Here is a 13450-nt window from a genome sequence, read left to right as displayed (position 1 = left end):
GACCTGAAATTATGATGAATTTAAGCATTCATCTTTTATTAATTTTTGTCAAAACACGTATCACTATGATTTTTCTAATTTGAAGAAGAAACATAAATTTACAAGGAAATAAGTGGGACGTAAAGTAATAAAAAATATATATGTATATATAGACATTATTAATATATTCAAATAAATTAGATGTTTTAAACATAGTTACACAATACGAAAATAGAATATTGTAGAAAATTCAATATCCATACACAAATTAATTCAAACCAACACACGTCTTACATTTTTCTTTATATCATCATCAATAGTCAATTCTCATATTTTTTCGTCTTACAGTTTTTGGCTATCATGGAGAAAATCACCGACAAATGGCACATCGTCTCTTTTATACTTAGTAAGAGGAAGATCATAAGGGAGTCTGAATATTGGAACGTTTGAAGAGCAAGATTCTTTCAGTGGAAACGTAGTTTGATTTATCTACATGAAAAATAGAAGTGAATTTAATAGATAGTAGAAATCTTTTTCACTTATGAAAAAATAGTACATTACGATACAAGTGCGGGAAAGTAGATTCTCGTCTCGTGTGGCGTTTATACCCGAGCGAAGCGAGGGTAGAAAGATACACGAGACGAGAAACTCTTTCCCGAACATGTGCCGTACCGTATTTTTTTATACGACGTGTGGAAAGTGCGATTTTCAACGCACGTTTTTTGCCGAGCGTGCGGGAAAAACGCACCTTCCGCACAGAGTGTTGAAAAAAAACTTACGATAAATGTCGGTATAAAAACTACTCCCGCTTCATAATTCATAATATAATGTGAAGCTCCTGCTTTAGCAGTTGTTCCCCATGCCGCTTTGCTTAGATTAGCACTTGTCAAGACAAACCATGGAATTTGTAATCGGTCTGGTGAAAGCCTTGTATAAGATTTCACGTGAGGCATTGCTTTAGTGCGACCAGTTTCATCAGCTTTCCACTGACTGCAAAAAAGTAATTTAATTTCATTAACATATGTGATAATATATTTAAAAATAAAAAAATCTTAACTAATACATTTTATATTATACATACTATAAATAATTCTCTAGCCACTCCTGTTTTTCATGACTTTTTCTTGAATATGGGAAACAGGAAGAACCAGCTCTACAATCAAAACTGCTTTCATAATTTTTCAGAGAGGGATAAATAAATTGGAAATTAGGATTGCTCTTAATACCCTTGACTTTTTCTCTGGACATTGAAAATACTATATTAGATCCTATCCAACTATCAAAATTAGGACCTAAAACACCTATACTAGAGCTTTGTGCAACCAATGTCCATTGGGGAGCATCAGCAGGTAATACTGCATGATCATTCAAAATTGCTGCAAGTCTTCTATGACCCCAAGAATTCAAACTTCGACCTTTGTGACTACCAGGGACTGATGCAATGAAAAATACATTTACACTTGAAAAATCAGCTTTTTTTACCAAATGTTCCCATTCAACTAATTTTGGATTATGATAAGCAGCAAGGTATTCTCTGAAACTTTTCTTAAAATTTGTAGGAGACTCTCCATCACTTGGATTTGCTGAATCTGGTAATTGTGGTAAATGAGGTGACATCCACAATCTAAAAAAAGACAATAAATAATATATTAATTATTATATTTATCACAAATGAAAATAATTAAAAAGTTTGTAAAAACTTGCCCCTGAGTTCTATTGTCCCAATCATCAGAATATAAATTAGCAGTTGAAACTATAATCCTGATTCCACCGTCATTATACTTAATAATTGAAACTTTTGAATGATGACATCCATAAGCAGTTGGTAATTTAACTTGAATCAGATTAATATTAGGTGGTAACGAAGTCTGTGGATCACACAGTTCTCCATAAAAAATAGTCATTTTTGCAGTTTGTGCAGCCAACAAATATTGGAGGCACAACCAACCAAGTTCAACCATAAAATTTATATGAAGACTATTAACTATTTCCCCTAGACTTACATCAAGTAATTCAGGAAATGAAACTGTGAATTGCTGTTCATGCGTTACTTTTGATTTTTCAACTCTGTTAAAAAAATAATGGTATGGAGCTGACAATGCATATTTTAATGCAAATTCTCCTGGAGTGACTAAATTTACAACATAACCAGATTTTCTCATCCTATCTATTGCTTGAGTTCTTACTTTTTCTTTTGCCAATGTATCAGTAGATGATATAAAACTCTCTATAAATGATCTTCCTGACAATGATGATTGACTAGATGACTGAGAGCTACTACTTTGAGAATTAGTACTTGAAAAACTGAAACTCATAGAATCATCTGATTTTTCTTTTAGTATGCTTTCATTCTTGTATTTTTTTGTTGTAGATTGTTCACTATCAGTTGACAATATTCTTTTTTTATTTGTACAAGAATTATCATCAGGAATCATAGCCTTTAAATCCATATCTTTCAATTTATTTTGTCTTTTCTGTTCTGTGTCTTGTTTATGTTTGAAAATTTTTGCTTTCCAATCATCAAGGTTTTTATCTCTTTGAGGTTCTTTTTTCAGCGTTACACTAATGGTAGCCTTACTCAATGATGCTGAGCCATCATTTTTATCCCTTTCTTTTCTTAAAACCATCTGTAAAACTTTGAGCTGATCTAGTAATTGTATGCGGTCTGTACATTCAAACTCCAAATCACGAGGTATGGTAATTGCTTCATCAAGTTGATTGAGTATTAACTTTTCCACTGTTACAGCATATGTGAAATAAAATAAAGTTAATCAAAATAAATAATTAGGATTTCAAAATATAAAATTACAAAACTTACAGTGAGGATGTGACATTTCATTGAAATGAATGGGATTTTTCCTATAACACTTATCTTTGTATGGGCATAATTTTTTTTCTATAAAAGAACATATATAAGCTTTAAATTAATCATTGTCATGTTTTACAATTTATTGTTTTGGTTAATTATTGAAAAAAAAAGAACATACCTCCAACATTATTACTGTTTATTATATTATTCATAATGAAAATTGCGTCTTTTTGAGACGTACTCCAATATTAATTAAACGGAATTTTGATAAAATTTTAAACAATAAACGTAATTATTTAATGTGCGTTGGACAAATACATTTTAAAAATTTGTGTTATACATATATATTTGCAATATGTCAGATTACCGTCATTCTTTTCTTAACCTGCATGGCTATATAACCTAAATTGCAAGTAACTTTTTGTTATAATTCAATAGATGTCGCGATATAGCTCGAATGGTGGAAAAAATACTGAAGCCTGTAGCATAAACGGAAATTGAAACAATTAACTTCATGTTTACAATGTGTGAAGTGTTATTATATTATCTCTGTAAATTAAATTTACACTCACTATTATTGCTGTTTTTTTTTATTTATAGTTTCATAAGTTAATAAAATTACTTTCATTAATCTATTATGACTAAGAAAAGTTTTACAACTATTTTATTTTAATTGAAGTAATGAGATGATGATTCCATTTAACCATTAGTTCTAAATGTTGAATAATATATTTTTCATCGATCCCGTAAAAAAATACACTATACTCCAAATAGGAAATTTCACAGCATGTCAAAACTTTCACAACCACGAATACTTCTTGGAATATCAATACACGCGCGCCTACTCATCAAAAAGAAAATAACCAGAAACCTACCATATGGCTGATTCACAAAATCTGAATTCCCGAATGGAGTGAAACAGAGCCAACATTTAGCAAATAATTTTATCACTGAATGAATCAAGCCCCAAAATGTTTATTACAGCATTCTTATGGAAGCAAAGCAGCTTTCATTAGTCAGGAGGATGCTACCCTCATCCATTTCATCTATAGATACGGGATTGGAGAAATAGAAATCCTTATCGTTCGAACGTCTCAAATTACGATTTATTTATGCTGACTACTATACCGTTTATGTACATACTTCTGAGTTTCCGGTCCTCGCTGGAATTCAATTTTCTTGTTTTGATGTCCGTTGGCAAAGTAAACATAATTTTTTAATGCAAATAAATCGGAATCGGTGTCAAACGCGCTTGCATATCCGAACGAACAAATGGAAAAAAAAAGAAAAAAAGAGATCGTGACATGTCTGGTCATAGCACGAATTTGACCATTCAAATATTATATCCCTTATATAAATGTGAAAGATATCTGCTATTTTCATCCATCATCGCTGCGTGACACGCTCGCATCGCGCCAAGTCAAGGAAAGCTTCCGAAACAACGCAGTCGCTCAGGAACAATAAGCGTTCAAGTTACCAAAACCAAAATGTACGTCATGCCAAGGCAAACAATCTTCCTACAACATTGCTCCTCGCCGTGGACGAGGAATTTTGACAGTGCGCGCGGGATTTGCCGCGAACGCGATATAGTCCGCAAGAGGTTTAGGAATGACGCGCGCGCGCACGGGAATTCGGCGCCTACACGAACGACGGATGACGTCTCGGTGTATTCGTACTACACGTAGGAGGGTGGGAGGCGTCGCGGCGCCGATGCTAAGCTCAGTCACCGCCCAGACTGCGCCGCGCGCGATTCACGCACTCTCCGATTCTCTCCCCCTTTATTTGACTCGCAGTCTTCCGATCTCTCTTCGGCGCACTCACCCACGCCTACAATCGAATCCCCTCGTTGCGTTGACTCAGCTCAACGATCAGTCTCTCTTTTCTTCGAGACTGAGCGGATCAAGTAATAGAAGTTCGACAAGGGAAAAAATTGCTTTATTTTTAAATTGGCGCGCGTAGGAAATTTAAATTTTTCGGCGCTTTTGCCGATAAGATGTGCTGATATTCGTGAGTTCAAATGGAGGATTCGGGTAATTGAAGCACTTTTCATTGCTTAAGTGTTTCTATGGTGTTTGACGATGTGAATTTTTGCTATCCGATTCTCTGCATGATTTTTAGTCTTACGGTTCCTCAAACCCTCGACGCTGTCGTACTTGATTGCTGTTATTTAAAGTATCATCGATATAATGCTGTAACAGACTACTGTACACGTTAATGTTATTACTATAGTGAAGATGTAAAAGTTTAATTCCAGCTGTTACTGTCGTTTTCGCGACTCTGTTCGTACATGCCAGTAAAAGCTGAAACTTTTGCTCAGACTTCCGCAATACTAATTTTTGTTATCGTAGAATATATATCTGAAAGTATAAAGTAAAATTTGATATCATTACTTAAAATTGTCAATTTAATATTTTTTCATGTAAACATAGAACAAGTAGAAAATAAAAAATGAATGTTTCAGTTTTCAACGAATTGATCGAATTTTTTTATTTATTTTTTTTATCACGAGAAAAGAAAAATAAACGATCAATTTCTCATAAAACTGGTCCACAAGCTTCGATTGAATAGATGTATCAGTTCCTCGCGGAAAGCTCGACAAGTGATTGAAAAGTGTCCTGAGTACAATTTCTCACGATATTCGATTTAGAAGATTAGGAAACACGAACCATAATCTTTTCCATTCCGATGCTCACAGAAGCTATTGTTTTTGCGAGCTTAATTTGATGACACGTCATGAAAATTTTATTAAGGAAGTAAATGCCCGTCTCAACTTTAAACGACCTCTTTCTATTTCAACGCACTATAGCCCGACAAAACTTTCGTACACGCTAAAAGCCAAAACAAGAACAAGCCGTTGTCTGCCGAAAATTCACACGCAACACTTTGCAGGCGAAAGTGAATAATTAAACGCCGAGAAAGAGAGAAAAAAAGTTCGAGGGACAAGAAACAAGAAGAATAAAAAAAGAAAGAAAAATACGAGTCCGGTGTAAAGCTGCCCGGAAACTGAGCGAAAAATCCTTGACCCTTTCCTCTGGAGGCACTCAGAAGGCACTCAAGATCCATCGCTGCCAGGAGATGCCGGCAAATCAAGGTCAGCAATATTTTTCTCTTGTATTTTAATACGAAACTTCTTTTATTTACGGGAATTTCATAGATAAGATACGTTCGAAAGTAATTTGAATCTGTATCTACATCATTACACTTTTTTGTCTTCCCAATTAATCGAGCTTTATTGTTCAAGGATGCATTAATTCTTTTCTAAATATTTTATGGAGATTTTCATTTCTTCGAAAATTTAATTCGTTTCGAATCACTCACAGGTAAATAAATACACGTGTTTTAACACCGTAGGTATCGGTGGCAGATAAGGCAATTTAACGAGGTCATTATCTTTATTGTTCGTTTACTTTTTCGTACAATTGTTACGCGAACAAACGTAAACGCCTCTTTTGTTACTGTCACTCGTCTAATTACCTTTTCTATCGAGTCTGTTCCGCGAAACGTGCAATTAAAACAACAGTAATTTACGTTGAAAAAATCATCATCCAACAAGTTAAATTTTTACTAATAATTATAAGAATTATCTTGAATTAATTATCTCCATTCGAGCATGCTCTAAAGAGTCATTCAAGCTGTGCCCCATCGAGGTACATCGACTGTAGATACGTCTGTTTTCTCCCCCCCCCCCTCTCTCTCTTGAACTTACTTTTTAAAAACGCTATGTCAATAACAGGCTGACCTTTTAAACTCCGACAAAAGATTTCCACGAAGAAGAGAAAAACAAAAGTAAAAAAAAAAAGTAATTATCTATGATGCCAGTGCTTCAATATCAAACTTCGAGATTGATCTATGAGCTGTAAATTAGCAACCGAATTTTCAATTTGCTTGTCCCTTTGGTTCTTTATCGAAAAAATGAAGTAGAGGAACTTTGATTGCGCTGTAGATAAAGTTCGCAAAGAACGGGGTTCGTTGTTCGAGATCGGAACTTGAATTCACTTGTCATTGTGAAAGTTGAAGTTGGATGCTGCCGGTGTAGTATCCTGATGTATGTAGGAGATATTGGCGAGATTAATAGTTTTACACGATGAAGTTGTTTGACACGCGCGCTACGGTGATTATGTTTGGGTAAATTACTAACAAAAGTTTCAACGTCTCTGTAAGCTTTCTAAACATTATGATTTCGAGCTAAGATTTGACTTAAGGCCACGATAAACCCATCCATCAATAATTGTTGACCAAAATTTAGTTGAAATTGTAATGTCGCAATAAATTTTTGTAAATTTTTGAAGCCTAAACATTTTCTTTTCGATACTGAAACACACGAAAAAAAAAGAATATTTTAGGGAGAAAGCACTCTATTCATTTTGACTGTGGGCGTTCACTGATCGTTCAATCCCCCCTGCGCGATAGTCATTAAAAATCTCTACTGTACTACCAAAAGTGATCGCGGCACTTTTATTTTTTTCCGTTCTTTACGACTCTTCATCCTACAGCTGGATATTATTTTTTTTTCGCTCTAGCGCGTATACAGACCACATGGCTTTAATTTTGCATTCCTATTCCTACTTTTTTCTTTCTTTCTTTTTCTTGCGCGCTCGCGTGACAGCTAAGCTAAAGCCGCGAAAATCTTGCTCGAGGCAAGACTTTAATTAACGGTTCGCGGTTAATTAACGAAAAAAGAAAAATGTTGTCTATTATTTTCTTTGTATCGCCTGAAGATGACAGTTTTTAATTCCGTCATGGCCACGTTGCGATGTAAATTGCATTCTATTAAGAAAGCAATGTTCGTCGGCAAGGCCGCGCATTGGGTTTGTTTACCAGCGTAAATCTAAACGTTTCCACAGCGGAGCCACAGTCGGATTTGATGTGCGTACGTGTATATATATATATATATATATATATATATATACACATATACATATATACATACATATGTATGCGAACGAGTTTTATGCTCGCGTTGCTAAATCAATTACACTTAACTTTCTCTTTTTTTATCCCATAGAAACACATATAGATAGAAGATCATTCCAATTATTGACTTGAATGGTGAATAATTATTTTTAACAAGAGACGACGTATGTGCTTGGTGTGTGTGCAAATTGATGAAGAGTTTTTCCAAAAGTGTCGACGGTATTCCATTGATTGGCTTATGAAAAACTCGATGGAAAAGCTCAATTAATAGAGTCAAGATGCTACGCTTCTTATTCTGTAGAACAACTGAAATATGTTGTTTCGAGTGATACGTATCAAAATTCAGTCAGACGATAAATAAAAATTATGTGAAGCTTTCCATTTTTGCTTTGATAAATCAAATTTCATTGGCCATAAAAAGCCATTGCATTTTTTATTTAATTTTGTCACGATAAATTATTTTACAAAGAAAAATTATGTAAACAAAAAATTGACAAATTCTTCCGCATTTCTTATCTAAAACTTCCGAATCAAAAAGAGAATGTACATATTATTTAATTATTTACAGCTGAGATCTTATTCGATAAACCAATCATTCAGGTAATAGCCCTCGGGGGATGGTATTAATTGGCTGAATCGTTAATTCTCAACAGTTTCAGCAGCAGCTTCGCGAGTCGAAAATTGAGACACAGTATTTCGAGTAAATTTCTATCTCCGTTGCAATTAAGTCGGAGCCACGTTTGCGGTATATACACACGTACACACACATCAGGCCACGCCGATTCCATAAATAATCCCTCAAGGAGAGAGAGAGAGAGCGAGAGAGAGAGAGAGAGAGAGAATAGAGGCTGACAAATGGCAACCACAGAAGTCGATCTGATAAATTGCCTACCGTCCTGAATACATTTAGCTCAACCCACCGGCAATACGTGCGATAACATCGAACGTGGCTTATCAGTCAGCAAAGATGAGTACCGCCAAGCTTGCACTTTTGCTTCTTTTTTCTTATTGCTGTATAGGTTATTCCGAGGGCAAATTACAATTAGTTTTCTTCAATTATCAATTTTTTTTTGAATTTGTATTGTTTCTTTTTTCTCTTTTATTAATGTGGAGTTTACAGATCATCAGGTGGGTTTAAAGTGGCGATTGATTGAGACTACAATTTTTTGTGTTAAATGCTCACACGCGTGAAATCGATTAAATTTTTATAAATGAATCATCTTTAGTTCAATGTTATACAGTTAAAATAATGAAAATCACATATTGTCAAGAAATTTAATTATTTTTTAGACATCAATTATTAATGCTAAACCTTATAGTTTCCTGGAAATGAAATTATACTTATGTAAATTACAAAGTACAAATAGTATGAAGACAAATTATTAATATGTAACAATATAATTAATCTACCATGATATGGTTAATACTTTTTCTGTTAGTCACTTAGCTATCTTTTCCAACACATATAACTTACTTGTTTAATGATTCCGTTTTGAAATTCATTCAATGCATCTTATCAATAAATAAATTGAATACTGTAAATGGTAAAATCTTGAACAAAATTAAAATATTTATTTGCTTGATAAAAATCTACTTAACATCAAACCCAACCATATAGTTGTAAAACCCTTCGTCATTTTATTCTCTCTATCTATCTCTCTCTATTTCTCTCTCTCTCTCTTTCTATCTATCTATCTATCTATCTATCTATCTATCTATCTATCTATCTGAGGAGTCTTCTTTTTGATATATCTAAACGAGTTACACTATGTCAATCTTTGAGGCCTTTCTTGCTTCTCAAATCATGCGGCTCGTCGAAAAAACTCTTATGCGCTTTCATAGTTTGAAAAGCAACGCTTAACGAGCAAATCTAAATATCTTGAGCCTCTAAAAGGGCTATTGTAAGCTTTCTCTTATTGATGAAAAAAGCGAGCCAAAATATTGGATTCTTAATTTATGCAAGCTTGCACTCAGGTTTCTGGCTCTAAATTTAATGAGAAATTAAATATTTCGTTTCCAATGCTTCTTAATGTAATGGAGAATGAATTTTTCGATGAAATATAATTGGAAGTAAGCTCTTTAATGCAAATTTCTTATTTTATTCTTTCTTGTGTATGTTCCTCGAGTTTTCGTATCGGTAAACTTCAATTTCACACCTTATCAAGTTTGTTAAGTTGGTTTGATAAAGCTTTTCCAATTCAATTATAAGCTTTTCTCAAATATGAATAATGTATTTATTTGTTCTTTACAAGGAATTAGTAGAATGAGGAAAATATGAGCTGTTGGTAAAAAATTGGATGTCATACAATATAACAGTGAGAGTGAGAGTGAAATCTCAGTAGTGTGAAACTTGCAGACAATGGACTTGAAGATGACAGTCGGAGCATGAAAAACCGTCAAAAGCGTTGCACTGTACAAAAGAGCAGGAGCATATATACTTTACTGCACAGGTGGAGGGAGGGATGAGAGTTTTTCAGATTAATCGTGCACGAATTTCTCGAATGGAGTCGAATAGAAGATAATGGCGATGAGCTAATCGAGAAAAAGAAAAAAATACGCGAGATAAGAGGAGATTAGTAGATCTTACCAAGAAGGTTTTATCCTTTGTTATGGCTACTTAAAGTTCGATTTAGAATCACTCTACGTAGCTTTTTACCCGATTGCCAACTTTTATCTCTTACAAATCAATTAGTTCAATGAATGCTCGAAATTTATTTCCATTTGGTCGAATAGGCTTTGAGTTTTCGCAAATTCTCGTTAGTACTTTTTTCTTCAAATCTTAAGATAAATTGAAATGAGATTGGATGCCTTTTTTACCTTATGTTGGCATTTAACGTTTTTAAGTAGGATTTTACTTTAACGCGGGGTATAGAATTTTATTCGAGAGATTTTATGAGAAAGTCGTTGCTACAAAAAAAAAAAGGAATAGAGAAATTTGGTGAAATATTTGAGGTATTAAAATTTGTTTGGTTTCTTAAAAAGAAACGGAAATATTTTAAAAGCAACTAGTCACAAATAGAATATTTCCATATTTCTCGGAATAATTAGCTCAGAGAAATACTAGATTAATTTATCCCGCAGACAATCTTACCGCGAAATATCTGCATCACGCGAGGATTTCGCCAAACATCAAAAATACATAAAATAAGAGCGAGGCAGAAAAAATTTTGAGCGAACGCAGAGACCTAGCGCGACATGGAGGGTAAAAATGTTGGTGTAGCGAGAGTACTAGCAGTGCACGAGTAAAGTGAATGGTCTGGGTGAATGGCCCACCAAGCATAGAGCGGGCTCCCGTGGCTTCTTTTGAAAAGTAATGGCTGTCGAGCGCACTCATCCTGCGTTATTGAGGAGATGCTGGAAAATCGCCCTCTTTCGACTTTATTCTAATCGATACACCGCCTGACTATTTTAGAGATTAGTTTGTGTTTTCATCTGCCAGAGGTGAGAAATAAGTATAAAAGTGATAACCATACTTGAGCAAGTTTACTTTTTTTAAAAACATCAAAAGCGTTACTATTTTCGTCTCGAGCTGCTTTCACGCTTTTTTTTGCGCGCGTTCGCGAAGGTTTGTGATTGCACGGCTATAAAGATAGAAGGGATCGTATTTTCCCCCGATGCGTTTTATGTTTATTTGAACTTATGATTTTGAGTGTCATGAAAGGTCAAGAGAACGTTTTTCAAGTCGACTGAATTTTTCATAGAGACAATATCATGACTTAATACCGTCTATCGATACAATATTTGGGACTTAAAGTGCAATACTTTTCTGAAAGGAGTTAGGTTACTATAGTAACACATTTTGGATCGTATATTTTTATTATGTCTTCATCAATTATTAAATCGACCAGCTGGTATTAAACAGTGAAAATTGTAAGTTTTCTTTATTGTAGTGTCAAAATCGTTCTAATAAAGTTATCATTATGAACATTTTTCATCTTGAAATACTCATTTTACCGCGCTTTTTTGAACATTAGAATAAACGAAAACTTTTTTCAAGGGCTCATTTTAATTTTTTTTTATTCTTCAAAAAATCAGGTGTTACGATTAAGAAAATAAAAACATTTACCGAGTATTTCGTGATGATAACTTTAATGAAATGTCTTTTACATTATAGTAAAGAAACTTGTACTTTTCACTGTTCAACACTAGATGGCCCCCTTAATTATAAATATAGTTTTCAATAAAAGCTTCCCTAATCTTCAAAATTAAAAGCCCTAATCTAAGTTAAGTTTTCCACAAAGTTCAAAAAACTTATACCAATATTGCACTGTCATAATGTTATTGAAGAAGCTTCTATTTTTGTAAAAATTGATAGTTTAAGTCATTCTGGTTCTACTCAATTAAACTCAATTAAACTTTTCAGCCCCTATAGAATCACTGAATAGTAGATAAAATCATTACCAATTCCATTAAAAATGAAATTGCTAGATATTAAAAATAATATTAAAATTTCGTAAAACAATGTAGGCATGTTTCGGAAATTTCCTTTCCTTTCTAAAAGCTGCTGACAGAACACGTAATAAGTATATTGTATGACATCGAGAAAAAGCAGAACTACATTCTGAGCATACCAACAGTGCAAATTTTTCTCCGTGCATGCTTCTTTCTTACTCCTCTTCTGCTTTCTTGTTGTAAGCTCATGAAATTTTATTTACATCATCCACTTTCCCGTGCGTGGAATATAATACGATTACATTTATCACTACGAGAGAGAGAGAGAGAGAGTGAAAGATGCATTGTCGTCGTCCGACCAGGCGTAAACAGACCGCTTTATGAGGGAAATTCCAGATACTATGTATTTTTTACGAGCAAAACGAAACAGATTTAGAATTGTGAGTGCCGAAAGGAGACTATTTCTTACCTTAGCGGTTTTATGATTAACATCAAAATATAATGTTGAAACGTTCGAATTCTCAAAATTATCATGTGAAATCGACAAAATTGGATTCCAAAAGGACTCTGACTTTTTCTAAAATACACATGAAGTGTTTCTACTAAAAAGACGTTTTTTTCGCATAAGGTCGTTTTGTAGATTATTATTTTCATTTATTTAATTATTTACTTGGTTTATATTTTTGTAAGGACAATAATTGATTCATTGAGTATTTTCTAAGTTCTTGCATATCCAATAACAAAAAGTGCTATAGCATCCCGTTTAGCAAATTGAATCATAACACAAGTGTATAGAGCGTTTCCGCTGGATAAATTGCTCCTCGGGGTTTCGAAAATATTTAACCAGGTTAAGCGCATATTTTCCCAGTTTAAGTTCCTTTGTACAATCCAAAAGATAATTTAAAAAATTGGTTGAAATATTAAAATAGCTTTACTATTAAATTTCAACTGTAAAAACAAACTTGGAATGGGAGTAAACCTGTACTTAACCTTGTCGAATAATTTGGAGACCCTAGGACGCAAGTCTTCCAACGGCAATGCTGAGTTTATAGCAAAACAGTAGTCAAGAGTTGTAAACTAGAAAACAGCGTCACGGCACGCCTGTACAAATAAGAAAACGACACAGGTCTCAAAACGTCTTTAGTAAGAGCAGAGTACGAATTCAAACGAGGCAAACTTCTCACTAATTACCATGCCTAATTCTTCCAAGACTCGCAGTCCAAGTGCAGACATGCGCACTAATGCTTTTCTCCTCTTTCACATTATACGTAGCTGTTGCTGGATTAACATTTAGCGATAGTCAACGTATTTAGTCGAGACTGTTGAGTTTACTTACTATATAGATATGCCCCGAGA

At 33.9% G+C, this 13450-nt stretch overlaps 2 protein-coding genes across 5 annotated transcripts in view; one reads left to right on the top strand and one right to left on the bottom strand.

The window, feature by feature from the left end:
- Window positions 1–163: 163 nt before the first annotated feature.
- On the bottom strand, window positions 164–3405 carry LOC131671760 (probable tyrosyl-DNA phosphodiesterase). Of its 2 annotated transcripts, none has more exons than XM_058948437.1 (7): window positions 3361–3398; window positions 2967–3267; window positions 2798–2875; window positions 1684–2716; window positions 1061–1603; window positions 759–969; window positions 164–468 (listed from the first exon to the last, which is right to left on the bottom strand). In XM_058948437.1, the coding sequence occupies exons 2-7, from the start codon at window positions 2998–3000 to the stop codon at window positions 322–324; spliced, it is 2046 nt and encodes a 681-aa protein (XP_058804420.1). In that variant the 5' UTR covers window positions 3001–3267; window positions 3361–3398; the 3' UTR covers window positions 164–321. The 2 variants fall into 2 exon arrangements, with proteins under 2 accessions (XP_058804420.1, XP_058804421.1); XM_058948438.1 differs by lacking the exon at window positions 164–468 and having other exon boundaries at window positions 833–969; window positions 1061–1132; window positions 1206–1603; window positions 3361–3405.
- A 1126-nt stretch (window positions 3406–4531) lies between these two features.
- Window positions 4532–13450, top strand: part of LOC131671758 (transient receptor potential-gamma protein) — an 82855-nt gene continuing 73936 nt past the window's right edge. For all 3 annotated transcript variants that reach the window (XM_058948434.1, XM_058948433.1, XM_058948432.1), the window contains exons 1-2: window positions 4532–4818; window positions 5678–5879. The gene's annotated coding sequence lies outside the window, so the exon portion shown is untranslated. The remainder of the gene's footprint in view (window positions 4819–5677; window positions 5880–13450) is intronic.

This window comes from Phymastichus coffea, unplaced genomic scaffold (assembly GCF_024137745.1).
Source record: "Phymastichus coffea isolate CEN01 unplaced genomic scaffold, Cenicafe_Pcof_1.1 PCOF00134, whole genome shotgun sequence".
Lineage (NCBI taxonomy): Eukaryota > Metazoa > Arthropoda > Insecta > Hymenoptera > Eulophidae > Phymastichus > Phymastichus coffea.
Note: the sequence above shows the minus strand (reverse complement) of the source record. Positions and strands in the feature narration are given on the sequence as shown.